At 37.3% G+C, this 20,770-nt stretch overlaps 1 protein-coding gene across 1 annotated transcript in view; it reads left to right on the top strand.

Moving 5' to 3' along the window:
* The first annotated feature begins 3,120 nt into the window (after positions 1-3,120).
* Positions 3,121-20,770, top strand: part of CEP126 (centrosomal protein 126) — a 33,741-nt gene continuing 16,091 nt past the window's right edge. Inside the window, 5 exon segments of the mRNA XM_056491622.1 lie at positions 3,121-3,439; positions 4,171-4,296; positions 13,027-13,172; positions 14,520-14,625; positions 17,843-18,041. Of these exon segments, the coding sequence (XP_056347597.1) occupies positions 3,345-3,439; positions 4,171-4,296; positions 13,027-13,172; positions 14,520-14,625; positions 17,843-18,041 (672 nt within the window). The 5' untranslated portion in view covers positions 3,121-3,344.

Consider the following 20,770-nt stretch of genomic DNA (forward strand, 5'->3'; position numbering starts at 1 on the left):
GTTTCAAATTTCTGTGGAAAGAACTGTACACTATGAAGGCCTGATCTAACTATTTGGGAATGTCTACAGCACAAAGGGCAGCCAACACATCACTCCTTTACTGCCTGGATTTAATAAACTAAATTTCAATTGCACAGTAGATTTCATATATTACTATTTGCACCCTGAGGAAAATTACTACTTATCACCTCTACATGACACATCAAACATATATATTTTCATTGTGATAAACTGACAGATTTTATTATATGCTGTTTTGAGCATTTGTTTATATTTGACATGAGTGTTCTGTTCTACTTGAAAGAAAAACTAGTATTACTTGATGCTTTCAAATTTTTACCAAGTTTTTTATCATTAAAATTAAGGAGTCTGTATTGTTGTGGTGCTAGTGCACTAGAACAGGCTGTGGAGGCAATTTTGAAATAGGTCATCAAAGTAAAATAGAAAACTGAAAAAACATTATTTTAAATTAGTACTTTGTATTGCATAGAAAATCTTTTACCAGGAGAATAATAGCAGTATTTTGGTCTCAATGGTAGCCCACATTGTCACACTGAGACTATCATTCAATACAACGATTTTTATCCCTGAAAAAAGTCAAAGAGAATGGCATGAATAAGAAGAAAATTAAATGTAGTCCATAGAAGTTTAATTAAACTATGAGGCACTTACAGATTTCACTCAATTCCGCTACTTTGCATCTTAAAACTGGATCTGATAGTCAAACCCAAAAAAAAGGTCCAACATACTTAGAGAATTTAGACACATTAGAGAATTTAAATTGCTTGTGATCTGGCTGAATAAATGAAATCTCAGCTTCCAATGTACCACTGGGAAATACATTGTCTAAAGCCTCTTCAGAATACACTGTGCATTTGAACTTTACACTGGTACAGCAAGACAATGTTCCAAATTTGTCTTCATAATGTGGCTCATCTCCACCTCTATCTAAAGCTGGAATACGCTGGAAATAGCTTTTGCTTCTGAGATTTGTTGGGAGCAACCAATATTTTTTGGGAGTGTGGACTAATACACTTTTTAATCCAATGTTTTCTTTAAAAATGAATACCTAACGGTACTAAGAACCTGTAATTGAGAGTATATTCAACTGCCTGTGAAATCCTGAACAACTTGGCTCTTCCATATCTCTCAGAATCAAATTTTTAATTTTTTCTGAAGTACCACATGGCACATAATAGTTTTTCAGTATGAAACTTACTAGGGTTTAATTAGTGCATCAGTTGATGCTTTCTTAAGAAGATGCAGGTTGCATTAGTTCAGTCTCAGGAAGAAGGTGAAAAGATTTCCATGGCTCTCTGTATATCACATTAAGGGCAAACAAATAAATAGGCAGAGTGACAAATTTCAGATAGGAATGGTTAAAATAGTCAGAACATTAACTTCTCCCATGCAGTTGCCTACACAGCTTGGAGAAAAAAGACAGGACATCAGCAGAATAATCCTTTACTGGAACAAGAAGCAAAGAAAAGTGTGTTTCTACAGCAGCACAGCAATGCTTCAGCCTTCAAATAAGACGTAATAAATTAAGAATCCATCTCACAAAATTTTAAGAGATGATCCTTATCCTTCACTCGAATATCACTGTCCAACTTGAAGTAAAATTTATGAAACTTCTTTCAAACCAGCTGCCAGAGCAGGACCTTCTATTTTGTAACTATTTAAGATCAGGTTTCTTGCTGCCCCAGAATAGTCATACACTTTTAAATTACACGACCCTCAGCTTGTCACCTTCTTGTCCCATAGTCTGAAAGATGTGAGGTTACCCATGAGGAGAAATTATCCAATAACCATAAAAGGGGACTATGAAGACTTAATAAAAAAGTAAACAAGAGAAAGAGAGAAATATATATAAACACCATATTTAGTTCTGAATCCCAGAAGGTACCTTAAAGTGAAGCTGCAAGTTGTGCTGTGTTAGATCAAAATTTTCAGTCCATCTAAGGAAGCTCAAATTCTGTCAGTGGCATGCATTGACCACAACCTTCAATCTTCCTACGTGTGACATGGGCCCAAATTCTGCTGTTTCCCAGCTCTGCCTCAGTCCTGTGACTCAGTTCTCCATCCTCACAAAGCCTTCTAGTGCATCCTAAATGAAACAGCACATTTTATCAGGCAAACTGGGATTTTAGATGTGTGTGTGTGGCTTGAAAAGCACACAGTGGTAAATTGACAACAACTTTTCCCTCTTCTGCAACACAACAGAGCAGATGGGGCAATGAAGTGGTGAATTTGGGGTTGGTTTTCTGAACTAGAGGTGAAAGACTTCCATTTTAGGGTCATTTTTTCAACTGCAGTAACTGGGATACTATAAATATTAAACACATTTGGCAACCTGACCACCACTGATCTTGACTGTAAAATGTTAACAGCAACACCCACTTCCTAAACTGCACTACAAATGTGGGGAAGGGGGTCTGTGGAGAGAAGCATTTTACAAATTCAGTGTACTATTTTTACTTTCCTAGTCAAAGACATAGAACAGCTGCACACTGAGGGAAAAAAAAAAAAAAAAAAAAAAAAGGAAGAATTGGTTTAAGCTCAAATACACCAGCCAAGAAATGTCTCGCCAGGAAATCACCAAGGCATTTAGCCTGTTGCTGACAGCTCATCCAAAGCAGGGCAATATCCCAAGACAACACACCCTGCTTTGCTTAAATAAAATGTAAAAAAAAAAAAAAAAAAAAAAAAAAAAAAAAAAAAAAAAAAGTTTTGCAGTCTTAAGAACACACTGGGGGGGTTTTTTTTGTTTCTTTTGTTTTCTCTTTGTGCTACTATACTTAGGAACTTTTTAATATGTTTCTATAATATCCATCATTTTGTGCATCAAAAAATGCACAAAAAAATCCTTCGGGGGTTGTTGTTATTGTAATTTCCGCACCCCGCAGAGCTCCGCAAACCCGCAGGCGGGGCCGGGGCGGTGTTTGCCCACGAGACCGCGTTCGCTCGGCCCCGTGTGTGTGTGGAGCTTTTAAAGGTCATTCCCCGATAAAGCACAGCGCTGCAGAGGATGGAAAGCCCTGTCACGGTGTCCGGCCCCGCCGTCCCGGACGGGACGGGACGCGGGGAGGGCGCGGATTCCCAAGCGTGGCTCCCGCCCCGGCACGGGCAGGGACACGGCCCTGCCGGGCGAGGCGGGTCCCGGCCCGCCTGTCCCCGGGCCCGCCTGGAACCCAGCAAATTCCATCCAGCCAAGCCCTCTCTCCCCGCACGCCGCCCGGCGCCGCGCCCCCGCCCCGTTGCGAAGGAAGCGGCGTCGTTGGTTGCTACGAGGCCGGGCCGAGGCGCAGAGCGGCGCGGCGGGCCCGGCGCTGACCCGGCGCTGGATGGAGCTCGGCGGGAAGGCCGGCGAGGCGGCGAGGGGACAGCTCCTGGCCGGGGCCCCGCAGGAGCGTGCGGGAGGGCGGCCGAGCGTCCCTGGGTATCCTTGCCGGGCCGGCGGCTCTCGGGGCCGGGCTGCGTGGGGGCGGCGGGGCCGCCATGGCCCAGCCCAGCCCTGCCCCGCGGCCAGGACCGCCTCACGGCTCTGTTCGCATTAAACTTGTGCACTGAGGGTTTTAACTGCCGGGGGAAAGCTGACTTCTCAAACAAGTTCGGCGTTTTCTTTTTTCCCCTATCCTAGGAGATGATGCCAGTAGGAATAGTGTTTTCCATCCTAACTTGTAGGTTCTTGAGTTTTGAATTTTAGTGGTAAGAGCTACTGACACAAACTCTTAAGGTCGGCCTGCACAGTGCTACTTAAATAACTACTGGTGCAGGACTGATCTGGCTCTGTGGGAAGCTTTCATTTAGTGATGTTAATCAATTTTAGTGTAATCCTTTAGGGGTGGGGGGGGTTTACTATTTAGCATTTTACCTGTCATACCAGCATCCTTATATTACAGGTTTAGATAACTACACAAAAAATCCCTTCAAATGAACATAATAAAGGTGGGGTTTTTCAGCTGGTGGTATGAAAGATGAGTGCAAAGCCTCTCCTAAAATCCCTTTAAAAAGTAATATGCAATTACGTTTTTTGTCTGGATGAGCATAATTAGTTATGACTGTAACATATAATTATGGGACCTGCTCTATACAAGATCAATCACACGGGCTATTCTGTCTTTAATGAGCTGTTCTATCCAGTTTCTATTGTCCTTAACACACTCTTAGGGATAGGGATTTAATATTTCATTTTGAACAGGATTTACAAGAGGAACGTCGAGTATTGAAAGAGGATCAAAAAATACATCGGAGCAAGGCAATGAAATATTTGATGGAGACAAACAGAAGAAGAAGGTAAGTAACTAGGGTTCCTTTAATAAATGGAGAATTGTAAAAGAAAAGAGAAAAGCAAAGCAAAAAGAGTGAAAACCTTGAGACAGATCTATATATCTCTACTATTTTCATGTTTACTTTGATAAATAGCTCACTGCTTTGGCCTAGACAAATGTAAGCTGAAAAGTTTCACCAACCCAGTTTCTTGCTGTAGGACAAATAAAGTCTAAAAAGAGCAATATTCTATTTACTCCCTAATTTTTGGAAACTCACCGTAGTCACATCTCATATAAACTAAAGGTAAGTAGCACTTTTGTCTTGTGGCTCTGATCTGCATTTCTAGTGTTTTATTAGCTTTGATGGATGTATGAAAAATGCACTCAGCTGTACAGCGTGGGCCAGCAGAAGGCAGTTGTTGCCTTCTGAAGTGTGTGCTTTTCTGTCTGCATGGCATAACAGCTGCACAGCCTCCCCTTGGTGGCGAGGCTTTGTGCTCCCACTTCCCAATAAACACAAAGCAACATTTTTCTTGTACAAGATTATACTTATAATAAAGTTATTTTGCACTGACATTTTAAACAGAGCTTTGCATAGTTTGTCATCTGCGTACATGAGAATGCAAAGCCATGACATATTCTGTGACAAACGGATTAAGTAAATTATGCACTGAAATGTCTCAGTGAAGTGCTGTAAGTAGTTTAATGGGCATAGAGGTCTTTTCCCTCGTACTGAGGTGGTGCTCACACATACAGGGGGCTCAGCTGAGTGTACTGGAGAGGCAGATGGGTTCCTCCTTGCAAGCCCCCAGCCTCAGACCAGGTTCCTCTGCCTCTTTTTGACTCATTAATGCTTCTGCCCCACAGTTCCCCTATCAGATGACTTCTGTTGTATGATGTTTACTTATTGGCATATGTTCATAACTCATAGGAGAGGTGGTATATGTTGTTTATATTACCATTTTAGCCTAACAGCATGTGCTATCAACATACTTTTTGAAATGTAAAGAAAAATGGAAGAGGAGATACAATCACCTGTGAGCAATTAAAGACAGAGTGCAACCCACAACCTTTGCAGATAATAAACTGAGTCTCAGTTGAACAATTAAATACCTAATTTCATTTTCTGGAACAGAACCACTGTAATGCTACACATCTCAGATGAACACTGTTTATTGTATTACTGGTCTTGAAATATTATACTCTAAAGTAAAAGCAAATACCAGACAGCCTGCATATTTTTGACAGACTGGTGTAGTTAAAGTAATACTCATGGATACATAAATACATTTCCATATGTATTTCATTGCATCCTTAAGAAACACAGTATAAATCCAAGTTCCTCAGGTGAGCCTCTTAAAAATTTAGGTACGGTATTCATAAAATGAAGTCGTTTCAATTTGTGATAATTGAGAATGGCATCATTATTAGCACAATAAGCAGTTCAAATGGAAATCTGTGGTAACAAGTTTTCTCCTAATAACTGAAAAGGAGTGAGTTGTTTAATGTTAGAAAGGTAGAAATGTTAGAAAGGTAGAAATGTTAGCAAAGTACATACAATGTTATAAGCTGTGACATATATCATTAAAAATTAAGGGTCACTGCATATGTGCAAGAAAGTAATTTGAAAATAAAGTTTCTTGAATGTAAATATTTTTTTTCCTGGCAGTTATGCAGGTAGGAATTGATTGATCAACCCTCAGGTCATGTCTCAAGTCTATATGAACCAAGTTCCATTAGCATTCTTACACATGTAAAGGTGTTAGATACAATGATGGTTCTCAAGGGTAGCATGACCTTCTTAAGCTCCACCTGAAATTGTCCCTGCCAGGGCTTACAGGCGTGTACCAGGAGTTATTCTTGGCACTAGTGTATGATTTCAAAAGAGAATTTGTATCTTTTGCATTTTTTATATGGAGAGTGTGAAGTGTGACAGTCATATTCTACTTGTAACCTTTGCATAGAATGGTTGAGGTTGAAAGTGACCTCTTGAAGTTACCTGGTTGAACACCTCCAGTCAGAAAGGGCAACCTAGAGCTGGTTGGACAGGAATAGCTTTTGAGCTTCTCCAAAAATGGAGCCACAACCTCTCAGGGCAATATGTCAGTGCTGTCATCCTTACCAAAAAAAAAAAGTGTTTCCTGATATTCCAAAGGAAACATCTGTGTCTCAGTTTGGTCCTGTCAGCAGGCATCACTGAAGACACCCTGGCTTTCTACTCTTTGCACCTTCCTTTCAGGTGTTTAAAGACATTAATAAGATTCCTTTGAGCCTTCTCCAGGCTGAACAGTCCCAGATCTTTCAGCCTTTCCTCCTAGAGAGATTCCCCCGTCCCTTCATCACCTCTGTGGCCCTTTATTGGACTGTCTCCAGTGTGTCCATTTCTCTTGTACTGAGGAGCCCAGAGCTGGACACAGTCCCTCTGCTGTGGCCTGGCTAGAGCTCAGCTTTGCCTAGTGCAGTTCAGGAGACCACTGACCTTTGCAGTAAGGTTGGTCCCTTCTCTCAAATTACAAGTGCTACAGCATGAGAGGAAATGGCCTCACATTGTACCAGGGGAGGTTTAGTTTGGATACTAGGAAAATTTTCTTCATGAAAAGGGTTGACAAGCATTGGAAAAGGCTACCCATTGGAGTGGTTGCATGTGGTATACTTCAAGACATGGTTTAGTGGTGGACTTGGCTGAGTTTGTTGTTGGGGTTGATGATCCTAGAGGTCTTTTCTAACCCAAATTATTCTATTTTTCTGTGTTTAATGAAGATGTTAGAGGGTTTGGCCCAGTACTGACTTCTAGGGTTCACCACTCTGCACCAGCCTCAGGACTTTGTGTCAGTAATCACCACCCTCTGGGCCTGACCGTTCAGACCATTCACATTCCACCTCACTCTACTAATTCAGCCTGTACAGCAGCATCTCATTTATGAGGATTGTAGGGGAGACAGTACCAGCAGCCTTAGTAATGTCCAAATAGACAATACTTACTGCTCTCCTCTCATCTACAGGACTGTCATTTCTTTGTAGAGTTTTATGAAGTTGATCAAGCTTAACCAAATTTAGTGTCAACCTTAAGTTTATAAACTTTCTACTAAGAAAGTAAAAACACTGAATTCCCTTTAGGAAGAAGCACTAGTAAAGATATAGGAGAGTTTCTGCTCTCTCCTTGATCTTGTGTCATTTGGGTTCATTTTCTTCATATTACTTTATGGAGGAAAACTTTTTTGTGGGTTTTTCTTTGTGGTTTTTTTTTCAGGACCCACCACCAGACCTCCTCTAAACAAGGTTGTACCAATGCACTTTTTGAGCTAATCAGTCCTGCATATGTATGTGCAAGATTCTTGCAGGTTGAGGTCTGTTTTGAACCTTTTCTATATGTACTTGTAATGAAATTTTCCCTGACAGTCTACTTTTGATTTGTTGTAAATACTTCTAAAATACATTGAAAATACTCATCTTCTAGAAGCTGTTAATTGGTTTAGTAGTAAAAGACAAAAACATTACTTGCTCACAAAGAGCAAGAATAGCTTTGGAAGTAAAAGTCTCAGTCAGTTAAATCACAGATGTTTTTTCAACCCCCCTGATGTCATCTGTGTTTTGGCATCTCTTGTACTGACCAAGCTCCTTAGTTTTGTGTTAACAGCAATAATTCAACACAGCAAAAAGATCCTAGCCTACAGTTTATAGAGGTTGCCTGAGTATCAAGAAAGTAATTTCTTTATTGTCTCACTGATACATGAAGTTGCAATTTCAAGATCAGATTAAGAATCAGATATTCTCTGGGGCAGTAGCTGGCAGATATTTTGTTTAAATAACAGTATTCTGGAAATAAGAGCAACTGACTAAGTACATACTTGTTGTAAATGAACAGGATATCATATTTTATGTTTCTATAACACACTGCTGTCAGTTTTGTTGGGGACTGTAGACTTCATGCTGTTACTGCTCAGTGCAAAATGTGCATCCCATTTTACTCTGATGTTGCTGTATACCAGTAGCTGGTTCATTCTGGAAATGCAATTGTCTGTGTGCATTTTAAAATAAACCTTACAGTTATCTTGGTTCAGCATTTTGAATTACCTTGAAATAGCTAATCCATCTGTTGAAATTGGGGAAGGAAATCCATATCGGTTTCCAATTTAATCCCAATCTATTGTTCTTTCTGTAATACTTTATTTTCAACATATGCACAAGCTCTGTGCTCCACCTACTGGCTGATTAACATTGATTATTTAATAAAAGCTCTTTAAATCATTCATCAGTTTTGTTGTTAGAGAATGAAAAGCAACCTATAGCTAGAAATACAAGAACAATGTCAGCACTTGGTAAACAGAGAGAGCAGAGGGTTAAGAATTTTGTATTCCTTTCTACATTAGAATGGAACTGTGAAAAGTGGGTGATCACTGTAACCATGTGGACTTGAAATGCAGTATTGCCATTTCTGATAATGGGCTACAGGATTGTGCTGAATTTGCAAGGCCTTGGAAAAGATGCTTGCCAAGCTTGCTCTCTTTGAACTTTTCTTGACCTGACAGCAGCTTTGTTTTTCTTGGTTTAGCTGTAACAGCAATTTCTCTGAAAGACCAGGTGTCTGTGGCTAATTTATTTTGCCTTTGTTTATCTTTTTATTGTATGACCATATTTTTATATAGATAGCAGTAAGAAGCAGTTATTCTATGCAGAGAATGAGATATTTTTGACTCTGAAACAATGAAGCAGTATAGAGAAATAAAGGCCTGTTACAGTAGCGTAGGCTTTGAAGACTGGAGGTGCAGGACGTGGCATGGAGGAAGGAGTACAGGCAGGGGATGGTAAGAGATGGCACACAGGCTTGGCACTGGATATCCCTTGGCTATAGTCACCAATAGTCAGCTAAGGAAATGCAGAATTAGGTCTGACAAACCTAGCTTGAGAGGAGAGGAGAGGAGAGGAGAGGAGAGGAGAGGAGAGGAGAGGAGAGGAGAGGAGAGGAGAGGAGAGGAGAGGAGAGGAGAGGAGAGGAGAGGAGAGGAGAGGAGAGGAGAGGAGAGGAGAGGAGAGGAGAGGAGAGGAGAGGAGAGGAGAGGAGAGGAGAGGAGAGGAGAGGAGAGGAGAGGAGAGGAGAGGAGAGGAATAGTATGTAACATGTAAGGGCACCATGTATGGAATATTTGGAGGTACTGTGGAGATACAGATTGACAATGATAGAGCAGAGGTTTAAAAGTGTATTAGCAAATATAAAAATTACTCCAAGTAGATCCTAAGATAAGGGAGAAGAAAGCATTTACATGAAGATGCTGTTGGTCCTGCTGAAGGGACTCCAGATGCTGCCAGTTCACCCTAACACTCCAGCACAACCAGAATGAAACTGCAAGGGATAGAAACTCAGTGCAAGAATAACAGTTCAAACTGGTTTATCACTATTATTGAGCCTTTTTCTGTATAGATATATTCTGAGAGTATTATTATTTTTCATAACAATTCTGGATTGATAATACTTGGACTCTTAAGATTTGAATTATGCTAACAAAAAAAAAAAAAAAAAAAAAAAGCTTGACTATATGAAGTGTTCTTGGGTTTTGCCTATGAACAAGACTTGGATTGTGACAACTGATACATAGTGCAGGCATCCCTCCTGTGGATCTTTGGGGCATTTTGCAGGACAGCCTCTGTGAACCCGTACAGTACTGTAAGGGTTCATCATTCAGAAGTTCTTGAACCAGTTTTGGGCTGTCTTTTTGTATTCACAATGCAATAATCAAAGAAGATGGACAAATACATTTAATATGTGTTCCTGGTCTTGGTAAGTGTCTCAGATAAAAAGTTGTTTTTTGGGTAATGCCCACAGATCTTTTTGAGGACATAAGATTGCTTCCTGCTTGCCCATGAAGGGAATTTTGAGTGTGAAACTGCATTCTAGCCTTTTCTCAATCCTACTTTAGTCTTTAACAGTACAAATATCTCCCTACCTCAATTTTAAAATTAGTTTGCACTGTTTTGCAACATGATATAGCAATGAAAGAATAATAACAACTCAGTATCAAAGGTTCATTTCATAGCATTCCATACACACTGTATATATTCCTTTTTTAAGTATCATTTTCATCCAAGGCAGTAGTAAGAATTTAGTCCACCTGGGAATGTAGCATCTATCACTTCACTGTGAAGACAATTTAATAAAATTATCCAGGAAGTAGTTCCACCATCTAGTCATACTGTTTTTAACATAAAAATGCCTTCCACATAATGTCTGTATATGTGAGACAGCTAAGTATTTTAAGTTTCGTATTCCAAATTCTCCATAAATATTTTGGCAGCCATTTCAAAAATTGCTGCTCCACTGGTTTGTTTATAGTAGACAGAAAAATTGGGTTAAAAAAACACCAGTCAGGAAATTCTTCTGCTAACTATCCATCTTAAAGCCATACTATTTTGCCAATGTTACATCTGTGATATGAACTTAAGTTGGTGGCTTAAGGAGTGTGCATGAGCAAACATTTGCTTTAACTGTTTTTCTGTGAGATGTAAATGTGTACTTTTGAAATTATTTATTTTACATAATGCACCTGGGTGTTACAATTTACATTCTGCCAGGTCAAGAAGTTAATAAGGCTTCGCTGAATAACTTTAATGCATTTCCTTACATTCAAATAAGATCCTTTTTTCTCCTTCTTGTCTTAATCCAAACCAATTGTGATCATGATGAGCTGTTCTGAAAAAGACCTCTTGCATCAGCATTTGGACTTGCTCATTCCCAGCTATATGGAACAACAGTCCTCTCTTTAATACTCCTTATTAGAAATGTGGAAGAATGCAGCTAAGTCATATTCAAAATAATACAAAAAAAAAAATACTCTGTTGAAATTGACTTTTTTTCCTTTTTGGAGTTATTCACTGGAATTACTCCAGGTGTAAAGTTGTAGAATTTCCCACATGTCTGAATTTAACTACGGTTCAACTAAAGGCTTCTTGTCCAGCTTCTAGAGATATTAAAGGGCACCAAGAAGAATGTGTTTAAGTACTTAGGAGGATAAGCAAGTCTGTTTCCTCTCTTGTGATTCTCATTTAGTCAAGATAAAATTGCAGAATTCTGTATTAGATTTTAATGTGAATGAAATTCAGGAATACTGAAAGTGGACAATGAACTATAGTTCTTTTCAGTTCTAGCATGTTTTGACAGCTATGTATGTATGAGTTTTCAAAATAGTGAAAGTTCTTTGTCTCTGTCTGCTATGCTTTGGCTTCCAAGTGGATTAAAGTGGATATTCCTGTATAAGTGTGTACTTGGGAATTAGTTGGCAGTTTTTCTGTTTTTTTACTATTGTGCAATTACAGCCTTTAAGCTTTCTAAAATAAAAAGTACCTATTTAAAAAAATTTTTTGTGCTTGTTTTCACAGAAGATCAGTCAGTCATCACTTTGAAGAGACACTAGAGAGGGTCAAGTTGAATATTCCAGTTTTAACTTTTTCCCTGAAAAGCAAAGGGAAGAATAAATTTAAATAGCTTGAGTTAAGGAGTAGCTCTGTGACGTAGCAGCTTTGCTCCATTAAGCAAGAACTATGAAGCAACTCCTAGTGATTAGATTATGGGGAGGTATCTTATTGTGATGAGAGAAACAAAGAACATGTGGCTAAACATTTCTTTCCACTAATGCTGGCTAGAGGGAGATCCTACTTAGTGTACTAGTGACCTGTTCAATCACATTTCTAATACACAGATGGGAAGCTCCCAGCTGTAGTGGTCTTTGCATGGCAGGCTTTTGAAATTTCACGTGAAGACCATTACTTTTATAGTATTACTGCTTTTAGAATAGAATGTTTCCAGGGATGTGGCATCTACAACCTCTCTGGGTGCCCTGCTCCAGTGTTTCATCACCCTCACTGTAAAAAATTCATTCCTCATATCTAGTCTGAATCTACCCTCTTTTAGTTAAAAACCATTAAATATGACTTGCCTACACAGGCACAGTGCCAGTAAATATTCTGGGTATATTTCACTCAGGGAGCTGGTTTGTAAGTAAAACTTGATGATTCTGTCAGCAGGAGAAAAGGTTCCACATAGCTTCATGAAGCTCATGCCCACTGAAGGAAACTTTTGTGATGATGGTTGTTTTTGACTACAGCCTGCTTTGTTTTCCATCCAGTGAGAGGATACATTTAACATATTTTTTAATAATAACAGATATTGTCAGTTAGAGTTTCATGTTACTTACTGTCTTATCCCATTTTGTGCTGCAAAACTGATTGTCTTTCAGGAAGATTCTTAACAGCTATGACTTGATACCTACTTTTGCATATTTATAGATAAAAGCTGTAGTCGTTTGTGTTATTTTAAAATAACTTTTAAACTGTTAATTTCCCCAAAAACTTATGAAAAGCATGCAAAGAGCATTTATAATTAACCTTCCTACTGATCTGCTCACTGTGATACACTTACACTTACACTTTACATTACACTGGTAATGTAAAGGCTGTTGTAAAAGTCACATTGGTGACAAGAACTGGTCGAGTCTGCATGTTAATTCACATATAAAAAACAATCAAATCCCTGGTTGAGGCTAAAAAATAAAAATAATTTCTTCACCACTCTCTGTCCTATTTACATTCCACAAATTCTAAAAATCTGGGTGTGCTGAAGTTAATAGCATTTAATTTATGGACAAGCAAGCTTTTGTACTAAAATGGTAAGTTTGGTAAAAATGATAAGCAAGTAAATTACTAATATTTTGGTAAATGTAATTCATAAACATAGGAATGATCTACTTTTGCTTCTTAAATACAGAGCCTTTGAAGAAAGACAGAAGGAAGAAGAAGCGAAAGAACAAAGATTTAGAGAACAAGTTCTGCAGCAGAGGAAAATTAAATTTCAGGAGGCAACTGCTAAGTTTCAGCATGCTCATCAGTCCTTGTCTCCACACAAACAAACGGGTTTGTCAATTAAAAATTAACTATTATTCACAATACAAGTGTTTTTATATTCACAGGATCAGAGAATAGTTAAAATTGGAGGGGACCTCTGGAGGCCATTAGTCTTTTCTATTAGTAAACAGAACAATTAACTTCATTCAAATAACTGAATTCACAAAAGCAAGACCACTAACAAGAAGCTCAGATCTGATACATAGGACAATTGGGTATGGGAAATAAAAACTGTATTGTGAGATATTTCACCATATTCCAGTCACAGTAAGTACATGACCTCTTTGAGGTATTGTGACTTCCTGGGTTTTCCCCACTTTTTTGACTGCAGTGTCCTTATTGGTTGCAGTACAGTGCTTTCACAGCTGGGTGAGAGGTGTTACAAGGCCACTGACAGTTACTAGGAAAGCTAATGATCCCCTCTTTGAACCTTTGATTACAAAATATTAAAAAATGTGCATTTTTTTTATCATTAAGTAAATGCACTCCTAAGCTATATTAATGTGGTACATAACTTTTTTTCTGAATTAGTCCACTTTCTAAGCTGTTCACTTGCTGGGAAGCAATGATCACTTCAGCTCAGTTCCTGCTTTCTTGGAATCAGTGCAGATTGGCAGGAGTTTGTAACGGCATTGGCCAAGTCTGATTTCCCGTCAACTTTCCAGTGTTCAAATGCTTAAGATATGGTCTATTACTTAGGTATACTTTAGCAGATTTACTCTCCCAACTGCAGTTGTGCCAGCTGTGAGGTAATGTCTCTGACTTCAAGATCAAATGTCAGATTAAAATTACAAAATAGAACAGTACTGGCTGAGGGCTTCTTCATAGCTCTACTGACAGCCCAGACTGTGTAGCAATACAAGGAATCACAAATTTTTCTCTTGGTTTTGGTTTATAGAAATTGTGCCTCTGCTACTCTCTACCCTACTTCTAGTCACTTGAAAGTGGCAATACATTGAGCCTGTCTGGACTTCTTCTTTCCCCACTGGTTCAATTATTAAATTACAATTTGGCCTCTGTAAAATATCTGCAAGCCATAACATTGGCTTAGTGCGTGAGTGGAATAATCATGATGTGAAAGCGAAGTTAGATTTTTTTAATCTTGTATTATTTCAATAGTGCAGTTTAAAAGCAAATAGCAAAACTGTTGAACACATGTGTGACTCTAAATACGTAAATAGTCTGGGATTTTGTTTCAGAGGAACTTGAGGTGCTCTTGCATGTCTAATAATGCTAAACTGCTGTGTTTATTGTAACTGTCTGGATTTAGGCTCCCAAACTTCAGCAACTTAACCAAACCATTTATGGTAAAATATTCCAATTTAAAAAAATTTTTCCCCCATTGTGTCTTCTTAGCTCTGATCTCTCCAGTCCAGACAAAAGCAGCTTTTCAGTTAGAAGAAGCTCTTGAAAAAATTAAAGGATCAGTTTTAAGACCAAACATAAACAAAATGAACTTCAGGTAAGCTTTCCTGTTTACTCTGATGATCAAAGGAAATAATTTTCCTACTGTATTCAATAAACAGCAGACATTTGCCTTTAAGAAATTGTAGGGCATTTCTTTCGTGGCAAAAAAAACATTTCTGTGAACTTTTCCAATGAAACATTATGCAATTTCCTAGAGTTGTTTGTGTCCAGTTGGTAAAACAGCATAGGAGATGACACAAACCTTTTCCCCTCAGTGGAATTCTGGGAATAGTCAAGACTAACTCAGTCTCCAGTCAGTTATAGCCCAACTCAGATTGCCATGGTTATCAAACCATTTACTATTCTCAGAATTCTTCTGTCTAAGTGGTTTCTTACCCAGTTTTTTTTTCCTTTTGACATTCAAGGATACTCTAGTTTATATGTTCACCCAAGGATCTTCTTTCCAGCTGTCATTCATTTATATTTCTCATTCTTTATGTGAATCAAGATCATCCTGGTAAAAATTTGACCTGTAATTTCATTTTGTATCACATAAAATTTTATATGCATACTTTTCATTCTACCCGAGCACTGTTTCTAAGATACCTTGACTTATAACAAAGTGTTCCTTCATACTACTAGTTCCTGGTTATCCCTTTCCTAATCTCTCATTTCTTTCACATTTCTGTTGTTGCTTCTTTTGTTATTCCTTTCTGCATTTCAGTTATTTTCTGTATGATACAAATTGTGCAGATGCTCAGAATAGAGATAAATTCTGCCTGAAAGAAGTCTCCCTACTTTTGGGCTTCAGTGTGTGCTTTATTGTGATGTTAATACTCAATTTGTTTGCATATCTCTTCTGATTAACATATTTTCAGGTGATAAACTGGTCAGTTAAGAAAATATTTTATAACACATAGAGCTTAATGCTCATGCTACTTTCTAGTCAACATTTATAGGAAGATTGCAGCAACAAAAACAAACAAGAAATCAACATGTTATAGCTAAATTTAATTTATGGCAAAAAATGTAGATGTTTCTGAACCCTGCTCCAGGTTTCCTGATCATTTGTCTCATTCCATTCCTAGGCTTGATTAAGGACAGCATTTCAGTGCCTTTATAATTTCTTTCTTTATTTTTCATCTTTTTTTCAAGCTGCTTCTTGTGCAACACATTGGTGTCTCAGGACTCGTTCAAACCACTTACCATTTTTTCCAGTGCTATCACTCCATTTTTATTTGTAGAATTCTGAAAATTCACTATCCTTTAATAGTGATAGTGTGTTCTTTTTCCAGTTTTCATTTTCTTAACCTGATTTCCTAAGGAAATTAAATTTATATGTTCATACTCTTTTACAGTTTGTTTTCCCCTAGTAACCAAATTTAAGAGAGAACTAAGAATCCCAAAGTGAATTATATTTTTGTAAGTTTGAAATTAGAAATTTCTCAAGGGAAAAACATGAAAATAAGTGACCTCAGCATCAAAAAGGTTTAAAAGTTGAGTCCACTATGATCTATTAGGAGGTCATAAGACAGATCATACAGGTAAAATAGATGAGTATTTTGAGAAGGTTCTGAACAGTGAAGATTCTTCAAAACTCACCAGTTCTGAGCTGTAAAGCTTTAAATATTTCTTATAATCCCTTTAATTGGAAATTTTGGGATGGGTAATAACTAACTCATGTGAAGTAGTAGATATCTTTCTATTTTTCTTTTGCTTCTTACAATTCTGTAAATGCTGAAGCCAAAAGTATTGTGTCATCTTAGAATTTACCTTTCCTCAGAAAGAGAATACATAGAGTTCATTGACAGTCTCCTCTTGAAGAAATGAATACTGTATTAAGTATGCAAGATAAATATAACTTCAGACCCAACTGAATATCTGTGAATTTTAAAAGATTCTAGAATTCATGTCTGTGTTTTAAAAGGTGCAAAAAGATAAATTAAGCAATGGAGACATATTAACTCCTCTTGGAGAAAGCAAAAGTCCCAAAACATAATAAGTGTATTCCATGCTGCAGTAGAGCCATTTTGCTTCTAGTAGGGTTTAGTTATTATATGCCAAAGCAAAGATTTTTGAGAACTGATTAGCCAGCAGACACTGGGATGTTTGTACATTAGATGTGTAAATGGCATGCTGCTCTTTTTACAGGAGATATTTCCCTGTTGGTGTTTTAAATTCCTGTGTTTGATGAAGTTCAGTCTTGCAATATAAACTTTGATATGACAAATCAAAAATGGTCTATGGAAAAGTTGGAATGTGGAAACTTTTATAAATGTAAATGATCCAAGCATGTAGAAATTTTCATAAATATGAATTGTTCAAGTACTCAAATAAATATAAAGAAAGTTGTGTGAGCCCAAAAAACCAACATACCAGATTTTTGGGGGCCAGATGTCAGTCAGTCTAGTTCACAACAACAAAAAAGTTTGGGGATAAGGAGGATATCTGCCATTCAATAGAAAACAGCATACTGTTTTCTGAGTTCAGTAAATAAATATGTGATTTTGTTCTCCCTTTTTGCTGTCAGCCATCTCATCAGAAATAATAGATTCCATTTTAGGCTCTCCTTAGGTCACTGCAGTTAAGCCAAGGATTTTGTAGTCTTGTATAAAAGCTCCTGAAAAATAACAATAATATTAATGGTTTGAGTTTCCATTTTCCATTGCTCTAAAATTATAAGTATTGTGATAAATACAGAGCAAAAACCTTATTATTTACCAACTTGAAACAGATCCACTAAAAAGAAAAGGGATAATTTTAAGTGCAGGAAGAGAAGGCTTGGAAGAAAGACCTTAAGCTGCCTTAAGCAGGCTGACATTACCCATTGTTAGTAGATTTGGGCTCTCTGGATACTAGAAAGCCTTCTTGCTCTTCCTAGTAAGGGAATACCTGACAGCATCAATATAGTTACACTCTGCAGAAGCCAACTTAAAGAAAGATAAAGCCTATTTTCCTGTTAGTTTTTTTTCTTTTTTGAAAAAAACAACCCTCCGTGTTCCGTTTCTGTAAATTACCAAACTGTTGGCTGACATTTTCCATATTAATGCACCCTGAGGCAGTCACCCAACAACCCAATCAGAATATTCTATTTATAAATAACAGAAGGTTTAAAATGGAAAGCATTGGACACTTTCAGATAGTACTCACAGCATTTGTTGGGCTTTTCATCTTGTATTAATGGTTCATACTTTTGGTAAAAAACACATTTAAAAATGTACAGTTGATGCATAGAAATAAGACAAAGTAATAATTTGCTTGTTTGTATCAAGAACCACAGATGACACTTCATCCTCATCAGCATCTAGAAGTGATTCTTTCCATCAGAAGCAGAGTTCAGCAATGTTTGGCTGTGATGAAACCATACAGGAGAGCAGTAGAACAGGCATAGATAGTCACCAACTTCTTATCCAGAAAAATCTGAAAGAAATACAAGAGCTCCTTGAAAAGCAGCATCTCAACAAATTGGAGGTATGATATTTTCATTTTCATGTGATTTGTTGCAAGATGCTTGTAAGTGTGACAGAAAGTTTCTTGAATGTGATAAAAATGAAAGTTCTGTTCAGCTGTCTTAATCAATTAGGCAACATGGGAGCGCACACTGTGCTATTGCTTATCAACAGATTATTTTTAGTAAAATTTTATATATTTTCCAGTAAGAAGTCAGAGATCATTAAAAATATTTATAAGAGTGTTTTCACAGATTCATCCAAGATACTTGCTATGTTGTTCTTTTTTACCTGTTAATGTAAGATTTGTATGTCAGACTTTTTGTCTCTGACACTGATAACCAATAGTCAATCACAGGAGCCTTGTGCTACCTCTGAATTTAAAATGGTGGTTTTCAGTGCACACCCAAGTTTCTGCTGTGCTGATTGTGACAGATCAGCACAAAATGCTGTAGCAGTATAATGATGGCATGTCAAATGTTGGGGGATTTTTTTGTTTGGTTGGTTTTTTTCCCAGAATGTGGTGGTATGTTAGAGATTGACTTCAGGTCTCCCGAGATCCCTTTTTGTCATCTTTGAAATGGCTGCTTCCAGCAATGAGATTTTTCTGCCTAAAGCAATTTTTAGACCAAAAATCAATTTTAAAAGTCACCTTAGAATCAGTGAAAGTCGAGAACTGAGCTCTAAAGTGATTTTTGGTTGTGCATCTTTGAGTGTGATTTTATGTCTCAGTGTTGTTTTTTGTTTTGGAAATACTATCTTCAACATTACATTTTCTGGAAAAAAAGAGGGCATACTTTGGGGCTCATTCTTTGATTTTATAATATGTATTGTTATCCAGAGTCATGGTATCTGAAATGGCCTGGATTCCATGAAGCCCATCTCTCTATTTTGGTCATGGCTGGAGGATGGAATCATTGGTGGCCATTGAGCAAGGGCTTTTCCTTTTAATACAAGTGTATGGATAACTTGTGAAAGACTTTAGAGAGTTCAGATATGGTTTGATATTGATGTTTCTAGGAGCATTCATCTCTGCCTTTGTATCTACTTTGTTATGATGGTTATGCATGAAAACCTTGAGCAACTGATGTCTAACACAGAAAATCTCAGTCAACTGGCGTGAGGTTCAAAACAGTTGAATGGAGAGAAAGTATGATTTGTACTGGCAGTGTTCTTTCTTATTTCTAAACATAAAAGAAGGAAGAGAAGGTGAAAATTTATGGAAGAAAGCAGATAAAACTGAATTATAGATAACCACTTTGGAAAAATACAAAAAGTTCTAAGCTTTTTTCTTTCAATAGTATCACATTTGCATTGGTAGAGAGTTTGCAAATCCCTTCCTAAATGATGATGCTGAATTTGGCTGTAGCTGCATTAGAGTATCTTAGAATTAGAAAACAAAACACATTCTCTTTGAGAAAAATACATAAAAAGATTCTTCTCCATGCATTTTAATTGGAGTGTTTTATCAAACAGATTTATCACTTCTTAAGCAAATTTTGGGGGGAAATAGCTATATGCATATATGTATAATTATGCATATATAGTGCATAATTTTTTGCTTTCAGTTTTTTCCAAACGTTATCATCAACTTTGGACACTGCATATAATATAGGAATTTGTGTTTACAAATTAATGTATTTTTGGAAATACCTGTAAAAAATTTTCCTTTTTTTCCAGAAGGTATTTTTTTGCTACCACTAGGGGTTGCTCAGCTTCTTTCCTCTGATGAATAGTTTCAAAATGTAAATATTTATACTTCAGACATTTGGACTTGCTTTCTTGAAATTGCATGTGTTGGACTCTGATTAGAAAAATAGTCAAGAAAGTTACTGGCCTTGCTATAAGGCCTGAGTTTTGGAATTTTAATCCTTGGATTGTGCTGGTGGCTGGTGTGCATGTGCATTGTGACTTCCTGTTTTGTGAAATAGTATTTATAATACTAATAAAATTTATGATTTATAGTGATTTAGAATACTCTTAGACATCAGTAATCTTGATACTACCTGTTGCCCAAAGTAATTTCTGAAATTAAAGTATTTCACTGTGCACATGCTTTGCAACCTTGCCATCCATTGAGATCCTTTGACCTCTCTTTGTTTCTGTTTTTACAGGCCCAACAGGATTATAAAGATTCCTAAAATTCTTTACTTTCCTACAGGGCAATAAAGTTCTATGTGAACCTTTTACCAGTACATTTGTTGTCTTCTGTGCTTTTCATCTTTAAATATTTCTACAGATTCATCAGTAAGCCAAGGGTTTTAGTGGCTGCTACCATTTTCCAAAATTATTTTGTGTAAAGTATTAAGAGTAGTAGATTTTATTTTGTGCAATAGTTGCATCCAAGCCACTACATCAAATTTACTGTTTTATGTTCATGAATATGTTCCATTTTGAAGAATTTAATATTGATAACTTCATTCACAATAAAAGTTTTGTCTCTCCACCTTTTCCTGGTTTTATTGTATGTATAAATAAAATCTTTAAGGTGGAGCTGGTAGCGTGGTCTTTAGCTAAAGCTGCATACAGCTTTTCACCAAATGGCATTAGTCCCAAGTGCTTAACATTTTTTTGAACTGATAACTCATTATGTTGAAATTTTCCATTTCTGGTACCTGCCTGGAACTGAATAATATAGAAAATTTCCACTAAAGTGCTCAAATGAGACAAGAAAGAGTATTGTTCAGGTATTTTTTCTCTTTTTGTTTTTGTCACTTCTTCAGTTTCATCGCCATGCAACATTATTTTGGA

The sequence above is a fragment of the Oenanthe melanoleuca genome, chromosome 1 (assembly GCF_029582105.1).
Source record: "Oenanthe melanoleuca isolate GR-GAL-2019-014 chromosome 1, OMel1.0, whole genome shotgun sequence".
Taxonomy (NCBI): Eukaryota; Metazoa; Chordata; class Aves; order Passeriformes; family Muscicapidae; genus Oenanthe; species Oenanthe melanoleuca.